Source organism: Homalodisca vitripennis, chromosome 2, assembly GCF_021130785.1.
Source record: "Homalodisca vitripennis isolate AUS2020 chromosome 2, UT_GWSS_2.1, whole genome shotgun sequence".
Taxonomy (NCBI): Eukaryota; Metazoa; Arthropoda; class Insecta; order Hemiptera; family Cicadellidae; genus Homalodisca; species Homalodisca vitripennis.
In genome coordinates, this window is record NC_060208.1 from 102,497,075 (window position 1) to 102,515,175 (window position 18,101).

At 33.8% G+C, this 18,101-nt stretch overlaps 1 protein-coding gene and 1 long non-coding RNA gene across 6 annotated transcripts in view; one reads left to right on the forward strand and one right to left on the reverse strand.

Moving 5' to 3' along the window:
• The window catches only part of LOC124354484, a 31,495-nt gene extending 30,547 nt beyond the window's left edge, over positions 1-948 (reverse strand). The window contains exon 1 of the long non-coding RNA XR_006921684.1: positions 855-948. This is a non-coding gene — a long non-coding RNA (uncharacterized LOC124354484). The remainder of the gene's footprint in view (positions 1-854) is intronic.
• Positions 1-18,101, forward strand: part of LOC124354482 (ATP-sensitive inward rectifier potassium channel 12-like) — a 33,285-nt gene that overhangs the window by 7,318 nt on the left and 7,866 nt on the right. Inside the window, exons 1-4 of one of the 5 annotated variants that reach the window (XM_046804977.1) lie at positions 993-1,124; positions 13,003-13,036; positions 13,112-13,126; positions 17,505-17,825. In XM_046804977.1, coding sequence (XP_046660933.1) covers positions 1,033-1,124; positions 13,003-13,036; positions 13,112-13,126; positions 17,505-17,825 — 462 coding nt within the window. In that variant the 5' untranslated portion in view covers positions 993-1,032. Of the gene's footprint in view, positions 1-992; positions 1,125-5,846; positions 6,004-13,002; positions 13,127-17,504; positions 17,826-18,101 lie in introns of those variants that run through there. The other 4 variants (XM_046804978.1, XM_046804974.1, XM_046804975.1 and 1 more) reach the window with 4 other exon arrangements.

The window sequence follows — 18,101 nt, forward strand, 5'->3', positions numbered from 1 at the left end:
GACTGAACATTCCAACTCAAGCAAAACAAGAATAATAATTACCAAAACTGTGTACCAATACAAAACTGTTTACTCGGCGTTTCTCAGTGGATATGCAGGCTCTGTAACCTGGACAGATGCCATCAACATACCAGACTAGCTTCTACCATTGTGGCCAGAAGAATCACTACCACACCTAATGAACCAATCTCTCATTAGAAAAGATGTACTTCCATGTCCATAATGCTATCATTATGACTAGGTTCTATGTAACTATGATGATCTGGCTACAAATACATTCGAAAACCACGCGCTTTGTAGAAACTTGTATTAATTGAGCGACGGACTCAATTAAATGGAAACATTGAAGAAAATAATCCTTATCGCTTATTGTGAGTAAAACTGAGAAACTAGCTTTACTAGCATTTTGAAGATACGACCAAACAGCTGGCAATCTGTGATAAAAACCATATCAATCGCTGATTATGCATTCTGATTATATATCTGAAGGTCGCCTACTTTTTTTAATTTCCTTTCAAGTTACGTATTATAAAAACGGAATCCTGATATAAAATCCTTCTTATTATCCGTTGAGCCGGAAGATAATAATTCTTAAGTTTCCTTAATTATACGTTCCAAAATAGGATTCTTTGCACATTTTGTTCTACAGATAATTTTTTTTATAACGTGAAATTTGATAGAGTTATTTTTTGTTATTGTATCTATATAATATTAAAGCTTTAATGATAGGGAAATGTCCCTCTATGTCAGATTTATTAATATTATATAGTTAGTCACTAAGGTTTTAATTACCGAAATTTCTAAAAAAAAACTACTCTACCTTAAGTAAAATTCTACCAAAACGATATATTTACCTCGCTTTTAAATACGTCGTTGCTTCTTGAATAACGTCGCCTTACTGAGTGTATTCGTCTTTTTATTACACGAACTGACCCAAGATACGTAGTGTTGCCAGTAAACAACTCGGATGCTGGCAAAGTCTACGTATATCGATAACCTCTCGCAGTCTGTGTTGGGGCCCCAGCTGTCAAGATGATGAGCGAGCAAGTCAGTTTGGCTTTCCAACCGAGAAAAACACCTCCTCGCCGCCCAAGGCCGAGGTCCAGATCGCGGTCTTCTGGTAGGTAAGTCGAGCTCGTAGCCTTCTAGGAGGTGATTTCGGTTATCTACCTTGTAAACAACGTGGATGTGCATCGTGTTGTAAAATTTGTTGCGCAACAGTGTTCCCCTTTACGCAACACGATATCTCAATAGAGCGTCTGTTGTATTTTATTATTAGCTGTTACTTTTATTCAGTTAAGTGCTAAGTTTTGAGGAAATGGTGTGTGTGTGTGTGTGTGTGTGTGTGTTATATACATACACAATGTATATACATAATGTTTTATATATATATATATATATATATATATATATATATAAACATTGTTACCTTATGTTCTTTTCGTATTAGATATACACACAAATTTCAAAATATACCTTCATGTTCGTTACCAACAATGTAGTATTCACATAAACTTTAGCTTGAATGAAAACAATATTCCTAAATAATTTATCTTAAAAGCCATTTTTTTGTTCAAAGCAATATATAGTAAAAATAAAATAAATATGTTGGTTTTATTCGTTTATAAAACAACATATTCTATTTATTGATAAACATTATTTTTCAATGTAGGTGATTACAATATTTCTTAGTTTTGAGCTTCTGTATTGCATTCCTGAATTAATTATATTTAATTCACATTAAAATTTATATAGCCTTAAATCCTATGCCATATTAAAGTGAAAGAAAGCTACTATGTTTTAAGTACTCTGGAAATCTCTAAAAGCCTTGTATTCGTTTATAATACAATATTGTGCATGTTATCAAGAAGCACTATATCAATATATAAAACTATTTATGTGCCGATTTTAAAAGTCGTTATTATGATAGAGCATATTTTTGTAATTGCAGTAAACATTCAATTAAATACTCTCCTTTACATATGGTACATGTTACTTTTTAAAACAAATCTCAAATACAAAGGACTATTTGTAATGTAAGAAATACACAAAATACGTAATAGGGTATAAGGTTACGTGATTATTTTCGCGACAATACTCAAATAATCGTTTTTGGAAATTATTTAAGAAAATTTGCATTCATAAATATTCTTAAGTTCTTCTACAAGTTCTTGCCACGAAAATCGATATTTATCATTAATATAAAAGAAATCACTGTGCTATGAATTATTATTATTAACATTTCTATTATTTGGTAAATACATTTTAAAACATTCTACTGGTATAAATGGTGATATTCTTTTTGTATACTGAAGCAGTCCATTTGCACTGTCGTTAAAGGTGACAGAATGAATAAATTTTTGAAATAAAATCGGCCATTTACAAAGATTCACAATTTCAATACGAAATTGTAGAAATTTAGGAAAAGGAAAGCAGCAGCCTATTTTTCTTACACTTCTTGAACAAACCAAATTAGTATACGATGGAACATAAAACAGAAATTATATCTATGGGCCTAATGTGAGTATGAGTTATTTAAAATAGTATTCCAATAAAAGTGTGCAATTTTACACGTTTGTAATTTCCTCCTTTTCAGTTAATAAAACAGGGTATTAAGAAATTAAAAGGAGGAAGTCCTGTATTCGTGTTTCTTTTCAAACTAGGAGGGTGGGAAATGTATTTGCCCTTTCATGTGTATTAAAACTGGAGTTCTGTTGAACCTGACCACAGACTATCAAATAAACCCATTCTTTTAAAATAATGATAGGATCATGTTAGTTTAGGATCATGATAGATCATTATTATTTTAGTCTCCATTGTCAGTATTGTTGTCAGTCTTGAAAGATTAAAAGTCAGTTTAAGCACAGTTACGTCTTAGTTAGAGACGGTTCAAATCTTGTATGTTACCGGAGCACTTTTATCAGTTTTGACCTTCTTCTACTAGTATCACTCTCCGTCTTTTACTCTCTGACATTTCTCTCGTGAATACCCCCCCCCCCCAAATCCCATTTTGGGGAAATAATCTATAATCTAAAACATACTTGTACTTTGTTTATAGTATCTTTTTGACCATATGATGCTGGTGCAGAAACAGGATTTTCCGGATATTTTTCCCCATCGTTCCGTGATTTTTGTACCACTGAACGATGTCAAATGTCCGGACATATCCTGTTTCCTTCACATTGTTGTAGATATTATACTTTAAAATGGCAATTTTAAAATAATTGTTATGTATTTCTTTTAACGAATTATTTAATGTGCGGACCGACACCCACATCGGTAACGAATCAGTATCGTTGTAATGACAAGCGATAGGTTACGTGTTATCAGTGTGTTACCTAATGTTATGGTATTTACATGTTACAAAACAAAGAGCTTAGGGCGTGATTCGGTTATCACTGATTGTGTTAACAATAAATACCCTTCTACTAATCTTGTAGCCAATAAAAGACTCGGTGTTTAGAATTTTATCTGTAGACGAATTTTACTTTTTTACTAAGACGCTTCGCTATTGAGTGAATAATCATTAATGATCGAACACTGGTTAACGTACATAGTGGTTATTGCAAGGAATATTCATATCTGAAGCCCTGCAATAATTCACATTGCAGGTCCAGAAAATTAGGACCTGCAAATGAGGCCTTACAATTAGCCCTTCCAATTGCGGTATTGGCACCGCTAGTTCGAGAGCGGGGGAATTATGCATGCATCAGTTCGAGTTATTGAAAACGAAGTAGTTCCTGAGATTCCGGGCCAGGTGAGTGAAGTGCAGTACAGGGTGTAATGGAGACTTCTTCGAACAACCATAACTAACCGTAGGAATGTCTGAGAGGGACATATTGATATGCAAATTAAAATGGTGTAGCAAACCTCTTGTAGCCAGCTTAGCTAGTGAGACAGAAAGTAAAATATCTGACATCGATCATCATCGATGTTTAAGACCATCTTCAACGTACACCTCATGACATTAGGTTTTGCAGTTTATGCTAAAATATAGCAGCGCAGGCTGTTGTTATGATCATAGTCCATTAATTAAAAAAAGAAAAACACATGCAGAGTACGGCCACACTACTTAACCAATTGCGACAGTTACGGCTTACATAAAATATCCAATACGATGATATTTTAATATGATCCATCGTTAGACACTTCTTATAATTCAAACCTCTAGTTGGCCTCATTAGCCGAGAATTCACAGTGAGCGTAGTTTTAAATGTTCAAATATACCTTTTTATCACGTTTGCTATCGAACAAATCCTTACACCGCCTAAGGACAAAGCGACTAGGTTATCTAGGTCGCGCCCATTGCAGCAGTGTAGCAGCTGTTATCGCTAACTACCCACGTACCCGTCCATTACCGAGGGTCGACAACTGTAGTTAAGTATGGAGTCTCACCAAGTGAAGAATAAAAAACAGCCTGTAGTCTACCGACTCCTGCGGTGGTACGTACAATGCTACAAGAACAATTACGATCTAGATGTACACTCTGTCCTAACAGCGTAACACCGAGAGGGGGCCGGTGTGTGTTGTTCTCTCAAACAGAAAAATAGTAAAATTCTCTGACGAGTGTTTACTTGATTACCTTAAAATTCAACAAATTTTCCTCTTTAAGCATTTTCTGTAGAAAAAACTTGTTCTTCAATCTTTATTGGAATTATACATATATAATTTTAACATTTCATTACTTGGTCATATACAGTTATAGAGACTAAAAAATGTTCGATTATCCTGAAAGCATTTCCTAAATATCACACACTTGTTATGATTCACTCTGTATCCACTTGCTTATTTCCAAAATTGGTAGCTCCTTATTTTTTGTTCATCTTTTCAGGTAAATTCTTAAGTATTTGGACGGAGTCCTAAGAAATCTTTAATTCAGCCTTTATAAGTTCCAGGCACCGATATGACCTCACTAAGTGTTCTGCCCTAACATAATGTACATACTGACAGTTGCTTCTTCCTAATATAATATGAAGTCTTTTTAAATTTGCTTGCTAACTTACCAATAACAGTGATAAGCTACCATTTTGAAAAATGAAAATTATGAAAATATTTCTCTGTAAAAAAAAAATTATTATTCAGCCGTGATCAGTATTTCTTTAATCGTCCTATATTTAATATACTGTAACTGAATAGTATGATAAATATTACATATCACAATATACTAATTATCATGTCAAAATAAAATAATTTTAATTACGTATTTACTAAACTCTACATTAATATTTAAAATCAAATATATTTGCAATAGTTTAAATTTTACTCAGTCTTAATTCATTGTCTTCAAAAGAAAGTGCCTTTGTGTTTTTAGAAAATTTTAGTTATTTGTTATATCCGTAGCTACCCGCACAGAGTCGACTCAATGATTAATTGAAGGTCGGTTCATTTCCTAATTAAGTGGCTGTACTTTGGTGGTTTCCCTCGGTCGCGTCTGAGGCGTCCAACTCTTGATCAACTAATTAAAGACCTTCACTCCAGCAACAATAACAAACATTTTCCTCTCGAATGTAAACAAGACGTGACTAGCAGTCAGTACTAGGGCATGTTTTAAAGGATTCAACCAACTGTTATTTCTAATGGTCAGATCATAAAAAATATTGATACGATAAACACATGTTTTTCTGAGATCACGTGTCCGCCAATTATATTCTGTTTGAGTTACAATACAAACCAAGCAATGAATATTCTATAAGTTGATATAGCCAATTAGTAAGTTTAAATGGGCTAAACTCTCTAATGGGCGTAAATAAAGATGGTAGGTGACGCTATATCAGCTGGTTGCGATTTTAAGGTTATGTTAGCTACCGCGGCCAGGGCCTCTTAGATAGAGGTACATTAGATGTTCCATTACCTTGTCTGTAGATAGCACGAGTGCGTGGTACAATACAGACGACTTGGCGGTCTGTTGCTCACCATCTCTCCGACCATGGAGCCACCAGAATCCCCGTCTCAAAGGCTAGTTTTAAATCGCTTAGACACCCAGTTTTCCAACGAGTCCTCCAGGTATTTATTTATTTAAATTAACAATTATAAATATATTTTCTTCATATAATCTAAATCATAAAACATACTATATGCCTTGAGTCTATAACTAAACAACCGGCAGAATATTTTTAATTTCCATCACTATTTGTGTAAATTTTGATCATTTAATTAAAATAGACCCAAAATATAACCTAAATGATGTGACATAAATTAGATTTCCTTGTTATACCTTACAATAGGAAACATTTTTTATTTTAAAACTTGTATAGGCGCGCTCAGAATATTAAATCTATAGATTTAGTTTTATAATCTGTAATAATATACTTTGTAATATCATGATCCCTAAATAAAATTGACTCTTTTTAACGTCATCCATTAACGTTATACATATTTAGTTCATATAATTCATATAATTTTATGGACCAAGGTTACGAGGTATGTTATCTTCAAAGTAACAACAGATTTTGAGTGTTATAAATGAATTACTTTATGTTCTTCAATAGTACTACTACTCCGTCCTGAGATTCACCCTACATGGTAAGTGCCGCAAAACAATCATACATTTTCTGATATCCTAAAACGTAATCCTCTGAAATTTGTCACCATAAGAGTATATAATCGATTAAACATCTCCTTTACCATTTATATATTATAGTTAAATTAATTTATAATCTGTTATAAACGTCACAGGTGCGCTGTGGTCACTTTTGTTTTCAACCGACAACGCGTATAATCGTGACTTCATGGATTATCATATTAATTTCTTGATATACCAAAAATACAGTAGTTAAGTGTTTAACCAGTTCTACCATCCTTAACATTTATGGAAGGGTTTAAACATTTTCCAAAGCATAATCTCAAAGACGTAAGACGTAGTACGGTTTGTTGAACTAGGTTACAGTGGTGTGTACTCGTATACCGGTTGCAAGACTTCATGTGTGATGGCTTAGTGTGTTTGTTTTGTAAGACATGTTAAGATTATGATAACAGTGAACATAGCTTACGAGCAGAGAGTGTGCCTTGCGATTCAATGCATCATTGTTGTTATTTCTTAACGCAAATATCAAATCAAAAATATTTATTTGGCTGGGTAGCGAGCATTTTTTGCAGTTATGTTGAAAATCTGGATTCTTTGTTTGTTTACCCTCGTTTCCGATCAGAACCGATCAAATTACAACTTCACAGACCGATTTTTAAGATTGATTTTGGTTAATTATAAAGTAAATAATGGCAACATCGCAATCTGCAACTAAAAATATCTAAGCTTCTACGTGAAATATTTGTTTTGATTTAGTTACATACAGAAAATAGCATGAAACAATCCCTGTCCGAATATTTGTAGCACCCTTTGTGTTGTTCCTCAGGCAGCATCAATACTGGATCTTAAAACGTGCTCAGAACAAACAGCTCTTAAGTGTGATTACTTTCGTGCTTTCGCTTAATTTAAAGATTACCCAACCTCCAGAGTTGCCAACACGACGACAATAAAGTGCCCATTTAACGGTATCTTATCAGTGGGCTTATCAACTCTCTAGCCTCGAGCGGTACTCTGTCTGAACCGCCACTTCTGTCGAGAGCGATTATTGACAGATGATTGGTTCTAAATGAAACTGTCAAGTATAATGGGTACAGTGTCAATTAATCCAAACGTTTAGTGGCAGATTGAGGGGTTTCTCGAGTTTTATCTACTGGACTGGTTATTACTAGACTGTATGGAATACTGTGATCTTATAAAATCTCATTACAGATGACTCATATCTTGTGTTCTGCACTTCTGCGAATAGACCACTACACCATTAATTATCATCGAGAAAGTGATACATTCAAGGCGGTAACAGCTTAACCACTCCCACCGTTCAATCACAAAACGTTTTTACGCATCAAAAACTTGTCCTTTTTCTTTGTTTTAGTTTTAAGACAGTAAGATTCAGAATCAAAATTGGATCACCAAATCACAGCCGCTCTTTATTTTATGATTAATAATTATTGGCACTTCCTTTTCCCCAATCAGTTTCATGGTTGAAACTATTTCGACATATTTTAACCATGGCCATAGCTCTAAGCTGCAAAATCTATCTATGACATTGCGTCGATTCTTATCTACATTAGTATTTATTTTTTTATGTGAATGAACTGTATATACTTTTGTGAAAACGATAACAACCATAACAATTCGTAATTAACCCCAACCTCTGATAATTTAATATTCCTTGAGAAGATTCAAGAATTCAGTGCTGTTCTGAAACGTTTGGCTACGACTTTTCTAACAGTAGACTACGGAAATAGTAATTATAAATATGCATTAAACATTTTTTATAAAGTCTGACAATACGAAAAAACTATATCATTATATATTTAATACATTAAAATGAGGACATATCCTTGAAGTTCCTAAAATGATTTACAAATATGAATTATTTTCATTATTCTTAAACCATTATTTCAAGACCGAAGCTTGAATACCTATAATTACCTTATATTTTATATGTAACTAGCTGTTTCCCGCGGCTTCGCACGCTTTACGTAAGCCTTGGCCATGTATTTGCACTTCTGGTTCAAGTGAATTATTTTTCTAACACCGATGTAGAGTTTGCCTTGTCACGATCAAGAAAATCTGTGTATGCTTATTATATAGCCATTATACACGTACATGTATTTTATTATAAAGCCGTCTAACAGTCAAGCTTTAAGTTCAACCATATATTTATCATAAAGACAAACTTATATTCTAACTTGGTGCCTTCAAATAGTCTTTGGCAAATTAATATACGTAACTGTCTCGTAATTGCAGTTTATAATGTGCAGGCGCTTTGAAAACTTATATTTTGCAGTGCCACCTCGTGGTGAGTTTTATAAATGAGTATAGCATATAAACCTTCTCCGTCGAAAAGTACATATACATTCAAATTTTCATAATGATCGGTCAAATAGTGTACGATTCCATAAATGACAAACACACAAACATTCATTTATATATACAGAGATTGTGGAAATAAGTATAACTGGAGTTAATTTCTTTTCGAGATTTAGTTCAGTGAGTCTTTTCCATTATCCTGTCGGGTTTGCGGTCTTCCGTGCGCTTACACATGCTCTGCGCATATACCCTGTGGAATACAGATCCTGTCAGATAAATATCAGACGTAAGAAAATATTTGGCTGATTTGGACTCCCTTCATCCTTGACTAATCATTCGTACCTAATTCATTCAATTAAGAAATGAGTAGTTCTCATAAAAAATAATTTGACTTTAGATCGCATGATGTCCAAAAACGTAATTGAACTAAAACAAATGTCATAATTGAAGATCATCGTTAAGAGATATCACATTTCGAGTTTCAAATTATAATTTTATTCACAGTTGATTAAACGTCAGAGTGAAACGTTGATGATTCTCAGGAGATCAAAGAAAGCCGGGATTGAGTAACAGCTGACTGTGGCTGTACAGTGTCGCGTCACAAACAGCTGAACTGATCAAAGCTGTCATCAGATATTTCCACACTTCCATAAACAGCTGATGTAACAGTTTCCGCTGTTTGAAATAACTATAATCAGTGTTTCAAATTACAGCTTTTTGGAATTTAACTTATAGGTCAATTAATAATCGCTGCATTATCTGATAATTATGACGTGTTAATGCACACAAATAACTCATACTTGTATATACTTGGTCTAACGATGAAATTTGGTAGGGCGAACCTCTGTTAGTTAAAAAAGAGTATATTCCACTGAAATCCTGTTTATATAACGCAATTATGAGATAGCTTTTCACAGAATGTATAAGTTTAAGTTCCCGACTAACCTTTGTACATATATAGTATTTGCACATAGCTTAGATGAATTCGTTTGCAAGACTTTACAAGAAAGTATCAAGATTCACGTCTGTGCAATAATTTTAACTCGACCACTTCTTCTTAAAATAAACAGAAAAGTAATTTTAAACAACCATTATTTTTGTAATTTTTTAACATCTCTTAAGATTTCAAGATGGTGGTTCGTCAAAGTTTAGAAAAGGTACGTTTATATCTGTTATTATGCATCTTAAATCAACAGGAAAAATGTTAAGAATGTTCAGGTCATTTTCAACAATGTGTATACGCGGTTTGTGGATTTTCGTTATGAGAAATCTCAGGTTTCGGGATTACAATTATACCTATGTTTTAGAAGTATACATACAATAATATTAAATCGCTATATGTATATTTTCAAACAATTTCTGACTCATTATAACTAAATCAACCCACGTTTTTACAAACAAACTTACAGGCTTAAAAATATTTGTGTCTCGTAACGTTTCAAGAGTATGTTATTTATAAATATTAAAAAAATATAACGAATATATTAGCACGCCAATCTTTAAAGTCGTCTAATCATCATAGTTGTAGAAGTGAATCTTTTAAATTAATAAAGCACCTTTAATTTGACATTTTAAAATGTCAGCTACAGATAGTAACCGCCATTTTTGCCAGGGCTTTCCAAAGTATTTTTAATATACTTGTTCTCATTTCATAAAGATCTTTAAAACAATATGAAACTTGACTATGCTTCTCTTACTGACTTCGGGGCCCTCCATTACACGCTATCTACTTGTAGAGATATACCATCATAATTTCCGGCTTAAGATCTATTGAATTAAAGATGAATAGCTCTCCTTAGCGATGACGGAATATTTAATATTAATATTTGTATAAGATAATAATTGTAATTGCAATATCACAACACGATATGAACAGGAAAACTTGGTAGATAGTCAGCTAGACCTCAGGACTGTGACTACTGTGAGCCATTAGTTATAGCAAAGTAGGGTTTTAAAATAAGTTAATTTGTAATTTTACTTTTGTTATTTAAACCAAAATACATGTTTGTCTCCACACAGTTAACTGTGTATAATTGTATACCGGATTCCATTAAACAACCGTGTAAATCTATTCTGAAATCATTTGAAATTCAATTAGAAACTTTTGACTATATTTAAATTTTGTCTGTCCCTTGGCCTACAGGTGTGTGTGAGGTTCTTATTAAACAGAATAAGGATGAGGGTCGGTACTGTACAAGGAGTACACTGCTGATAACTACAGACTGGCCCTAACTGTACGGCCGCCGGGCCAGACCAAACTACTCATTAGCTGGCAAAAACTCAAAATATGGAGTATTTCTGAAGTATTCCAAATCGTTATAATCCTTTACCAACGGCAGTCTCCGCATACTACTCCGAACCTTGGAGTTAAAGAAATATGCCTAGTTTTATTTAAGGGCTCTCTCTTGAAACCAACAGTATAAAGTGCACCTAATAAATCGGTCCATTTGTTAAAAAATATTTTAAAAGTTTAAATATATCACTGCACTTTCCATAACAATTTTCATACTATAAGTTTATTCTCCGGGTATGTCTAAATGTATTTCAGTCATTGAATTACGTATTAGATTATATTTTAGCTTTTTAAAAATTGTTTACCATGTTAGTCTCTGACATTTAGTTCAGCAAATGTATCTAATTACTAACGAAGTTCTAGTTGGTCGCCTTACGCCCACACCATGCTTTTTATATGGTTGTGTAGAGAAACTCTTGTAGTTTATAGGAACATATAAACTGGCTGTCCAACTATCCCCGACATTGATTTGTTACGTTTTCTATCATATTAGCTTAACCCCTTAGTTAAAACGTTTTCACTCCTCAAACACAAATAGTTTTTATATGGTTGTGTAGAGAAACTCTTGTAGTTTATAGGAACATATAAACTGGCTGTCCCACTATCCCCGACATTGATTTGTTACGTTTTCTATCATATTAGCTTAACCCCTTAGTTAAAACGTTTTCACTCCTCAAACACAAATAGTTTTTAAAAACGTCGTATTTTGTATCTAAACATAATAGAGTCTACTTCTTTTTAATAATGTTCATGATGAACGAAAGCATTCTTGAACAATTAATCATATATTTACGTGTATTTAAAGTATGCAAGTATTGCATCATATGCATTTTAAAATGCTTCTAAGCTTTAAATTTCAAATACACAATACAAGTTCTTACATTTATCTAACAAATCTAACATTAAATTTGGATGCTTTTGAAATAGTTGATTAATATTTCTAATTTTTAATGTATTTGATTTATATTACAACTATTAAAAAACCACTATATAATTAAAAAAACTTTAAATATTACGATGTCTAGTTACTGAATTAGTACAAAAGCAGTGGTTATATAAAATGAATCGATTTCTAAAAATTAATAAAGACGTTAGTAATATGTCATACAGAAGACAGAATCGTCATTTGGATAAACCACGTGAAAACACTTATCACCTAATTACAAAGAAAAATAGAATTCATCCATTAAAAATATTGCTCATGTTACAACTCTTTTTAAAGAAAACTAGCAAAACGGCGTTTTGCTGTTGTTGTTGCTTTACTTATGAGCAATACACGAGAGAAGCTCAAGAAACAAATAAATTACATATTCCCCAGGAATTGTTTATAGATTAAATAAAATATACGTTTTTCTTGTGATGGACACATCAAACCACACACAAAAACAAGAAGTACAGAAAACTACTCGCTAGGAAACTATAAGGTTCTTTTTCAAAATTTATATCTAGCGTTATAAAGGTGAAAGGATTCACGTGTATTTTTGAATGTGATGAAATACTGCTTTTTAATGTCCTTTCTCAGATAGAAATGACTTAGATGCAGACAATGACATAAAATGAAGCAAAATAGGGCAAGTGGCCGATTATTCAATCTTCAATGATCTCATATTGTATTTTTCTTTTTTTTATGTGAGTGTTTCTCTATTATTACATTCCATGATGGAGTCAAAGATGACGAAGAGTATTTGAGAAGCATGACCAACCTGTACTCAGCGTTTTATTCAAGGCTAACTCGGACTAAATATGTTGCAGCCTTCTATAGCAAGAAGAGGATATGAGAAGCTATTGAATGCATGGCCCATTAATCATTACCATTGTTTGATAAAACCTCAGAGAGTGAGTGTACTTCAGATCAGCTGTTATGTTTCAGGAGCAGGTATAGAGGAGGCCCAGGTAATGCCTATCGCAAACTGCGGCGCCGCGCCGTCTTCAAGAACGGCGAATATAATGTCATCCAGACTCATGTATCTAAGAGGCGCCGCAAATACCTCCAGGTAGGAACATAGAAGATAGAACGTGTTAGGGATTAATCACCCAAGTCATAGTTGACAACAGTACAAGATGTACTTCAAACAATTCAAGCACATAGATGAGGAAAAGAGTGAAGTTATTATAGCAAGTACCAACCATGCCACTGCACAGAGCATGTACACTGAACAGTATATCCGCACATATCATAAAAGATGAGAGATTGAGGGTAAATCAATATGGGCACTTATTTTACTCATAACAACTCAGCACGTCACCCACCATAAGCAAAAAGGAACAGGATGGTGCTGATTGGGAAGTAGGGGGGGGGCAGCTGCTTCGGCCTTACGTTGTGTTTATAGTCTCAAGTTCTAAGTGTTTTCGAATTATATCAATTGGAGATTCTTATAATTTGTTTTATTTCAAGAGTCCCAAAGGATTACAAGGCGACCCTTGCACCCGAACGCGCACACACCGTCACACGCACAGCCCGGCCTACCTGCCGCCCCTGTGTCGATGTCTCACATAGCGAGCGGGCCTTAGTCTGCAAAACTGCTATTGTTTATCATTTTATGTTAGGTTAGTATTTTTGTAGTTGTTGAAATATGCGTTTATTTCAGGAAAATAGGGTCCAAACACTAATTAACTACGACATTCCTGACGTATCTTAAAAAATAAAAAGTGGTCAATGAATACTTGATTTCTAAGATACGTCAGGAACGTGTAGTTATTTCGTGTTTGGACTATATTTTCATGAAATAAAATGCAGAATTAAAATATTACAGGGATATTAATCTAACATACAAAAATTTAAGATTAACAGGTTGCAGACTAAAGCTTAATATCTGCGCCATCGGAACTAAATGACGGCAGGTAGGCCGGGCTGCGCGTGTGACGGTGTGCGCGCGTCGGGGCGTGAGGAACAATAACAAACTATAGTTACATATTGTTTAATTTATTTGATTAATTTGTTTAACTTCAAGAGAGGATTTACTTAGCGATTGGTCTGCTAATTTTATGTATTTGCGTGATAAATATTTTTCTTCGCGGTTTATTGTGTTGACTTAATCCCACTTCTTGTGATAATTTTCATGCCATCAATTTTGAGTAAATTGAAATTTTTCCATTAGTTCTTTTGGTTTGGGTAAGCTTATCACCATATAGATCAGTTTAAAATGGTTTTCTATGCTTAACCTTGTGCATTAATATTTTTTTGACACTTAATAGCTTTCAATCCTCAAAACTAGTGTTCTATTATTGGATCATATAATGATGGCAAATGTCTGAAAACCTATTATAATTTTAAATCACCCATCATCAATAATAAACCTTAAACAAAGAATAATCCTTACTTTGTTGAATTATATTGTAACTATGGCTGAAAACAATTAAATAATTGTTAATAATTGTAATATCCTTCTCTTACCTTCCTTAACACATCCACATAACAAATCTCAAAGGGATTTGTTTATGACACCTCATTTTTAAGCTAACACACTATGTTAATTTTGGCAGAAAATTGTGATCCATTGGTTCATAAAGTCGGTTCTTAGTGTCATTATTTTTAAAAGAACCGAAATTGTGGGAAATCCTCCGTTCTGGGAAAATACTGCTATCAAAAAAATAATATAAAGATTGGATTTGCACGATTTCGATAACCTATAGTTGATAATTTCAAGCTCAGTGCTCCAAATTGTAACTCAAACTGAACGGATTCTTAGGAATAAAAAAGCTAGGTAGCTGGGAAATTGTTTAAAAAAAGTTTAAACAATCTCTATTCTTATTAAAATTCTTGATTTGTCATGGTCGATGTAACAATAGATCATCGACAATAAAACCCTCCTTTCAAGGCCTCAAATTTTTCGTTACGTTAAAATGTGTTACGAGTTCAATGTGTTTTTCTGCAACCATTCACGTTTACAACATAAACGGAATTTTGACCACATTGATCGCAGAGGACTTTATAAATAGTAATTTTCGTTTTATTTCTTTAAAGCCTTGTTTCTAGAATAGCTAAATTGATATTTCAAACCAACAGGTGGCCATTGTTTGTTGTAACGATATTGAAAGCTGAGAACAAATCAGGCTTACCTCACAATGCACGCTTTTTACATACTAACAATACAGATTTACATTTGCAAGATGAATAAGTAATCACACGCGGTCTCTCTTGCGCAATTCCCCTTCTTTAGACCAGTTCTCTCTGTTATGTTAATGGTATTGGTCAAGATAAATGGCTCTATGAAAATAAGGCATTATATATGTTACCCTAGCTTGATCTGCCATTTCCTCCTTTAACAATATGCTTGTCTAGTAGAATGTACAAGTACTATAGAAAAGTTTTTAAATTGAACTACAAAAACAATGACCCTATTTACTTCCACTACTGCTTTAACACAGACAGATAGAGCTGGCATTGATTAAATGCTCATTTACTCCAATATACGATGACACTCAGAGGTTTATTTAGAGGCAGGGGATTGATTATCCCTTCTCCACGTAAAGTCATAGAAAAATAATAAAATATTCTGGCAAGCGTATATCTTTGATCAAGAATGTTTGTCATGTGTATTCATATTACTCACACTTTATATTTTAAAACTCATGTAAAAACAAATATTCTAATTTAGGAGTCACTTGCATTGCTTACTTCCATCCAACCGTAAGACGAGAACGCTTCACCTGAACCTGAGATAGTTACGATCGCTTCGTCAGCTGGCCGACAATTGTTCCTCATTTCTGAGTATTCATGATTGAGTTCGCAAAGTTTCGTTGTCTACTAACCAGTTCCTTTTTTCTTCATTAATTAGTGTTAAGAATAAATATGTAATTAAATATGTAAGAATAAAATTATTAAATCCTTTTTATATTCAATACCTATTGAGATAGACATAAATCTTGGACGCGGTTCGGCCTAGGAGTTTTGGATTGGGCTCATGGAAAATTGTTTGATTTGTTGATTTTATAAGACATATTATTACCTTGTTATTATAACCTCATTGTTGTAATTATAATATTATATTGTTGTTATGTTTATTATTTTATGTAATCTGTTGTTACATGTCGAATATTAGTGTTTTATCATTTTAATTTACTGTAACCGTATTGAAGATCCCATTCACAATTTTATTGGTATTATGGCAATTGTCGTTAGCTTTAATAAATAAGTAAATAATTAACCACAATTTGGTTTTCCCGGTTCCTGCCTTCGTACAAAAATTTATCTATAGGAGTAGGGGAAATAAATATGTTACTGTTAGAGTATTATTATAATATTATTATACAGTAATTAAGTACAGATGTCTACCGAAGCGAGATGGATCATGCGAAGTCAACGTTATTTTTAATCTAATCTGATTATCCAACTCTAGAAGATTTAGTCCATATTTTTAGAACACCCTTCAAACGCAATATCAACAAATATGAAATCAAACTACTCCTCATGAAACAAGAAAGAACAAATTTAAGTTCTCCGCCCTCAATTCAAATTCTGGATTGACTACTGTTATATTCTTTCGTTAGAACATATTCCGAGGTAGAAAAACATGAATTTCGTGCCATTTTAATGCCGATGGTGAGTTAGGTGAATGTAGTTGACAAGCGTGATGATTGGACAACAATTCAATTGATCACAGTGGAAAACAACTACCACAATGTTTAAATGAACCATACAGTTGCTTCACCATCTTTTGTGGGGTAATTGTTCATCATTAGTTGTAGTAATTGGGAAGCGAGCCATGCTCTACCGCAAGAAATATGTAGATGATGGTGTAATACCGGTAGGGGTATTAGGTATCGATGTTTTTGCCTCGCCTACATTCACATGATGTTGTCCAGTGAGAAAGAAACCGGCCTTGAGTTGGCATGGACCACTGAATCTGGTGCAGTTCCAGTTGTAGACTAATCCGTGTTAGGTAGTATTAATAGTGTACTCACATGTTGGAACAAATTCCTGAATTTTGAGTGCTACTGGTACTTACTTCCTTTACCAAAACAACAACAACGTCTCTCCATTGCGTTCTATATTCTGCTATCTAAAGTGTAATTGTCATCACTTTGATCAGAACACATTATTCTTGGCCTTCCGAGCGATCTTCTTCCTTCTCAGTTCCATTGATAAAAGTTTCTTCTATCCACATGTGACTCATCATTCTTAATCTGCGGTTCTTAGCCGATACCACAATGTCTCAATACGTACAAATGTCATAGATAACATAATATAGATATAATTACATAGATGTCATGATATTGCAGTTAAATATTCAGGAAGTATTAACAAAAATAGACATTATAAAGTGGAATTTTTAGATATATAAAAATCTGTTTCACTTCATGTTGAAAAGTTCTATTAGCCGGTGCATGTATTGCGGGCGTGCAGTATTGATCTCACAAATTTGTTCGCAGGATCTCTTCACGACATTGGTGGACATACAGTGGCGCTGGACCATCCTAGTATTCGCCTTGTCCTTCTTGATGTCCTGGTTCACGTTCGCCTGCATGTGGTGGCTGATCGCCTACACTCACGGGGACCTGGAGCCCGAGAACCTCAAGCCAGACTCGGGCTGGACTCCTTGCGTCGACAACATCAACAGCTTTGTCTCCTGTTTCCTCTTCAGTCTGGAAACCCAGCACACGATCGGCTACGGTGGCCGGGCCACCACGGAAGAGTGCCCTGAGGCGGTTATCACCATGTGCATGCAGAGTATATGGGGCATGATGATACAGGTGAGCTCTCTGGCTTGATAACTACAGCAGTGGTTTTAGGTTATAAAGACGCGTCTGAGATGTCAAACTTCTTCAATTATAAATATTTCATGTCAAATATAATGGTTTTTAGAAATAGATAAGTATATAATATAAAAATTAAGTAGAGAAAACTCAAAAGCTTTAATTAGTTTGTTCTTAACTGCGAACATGAGAAGTTGTGGCTATAAAATAATAACAATTTTCTACACCGAGTCAAAAAACACAACAAATGCTGAGAGTGAGATCGGATCCTGT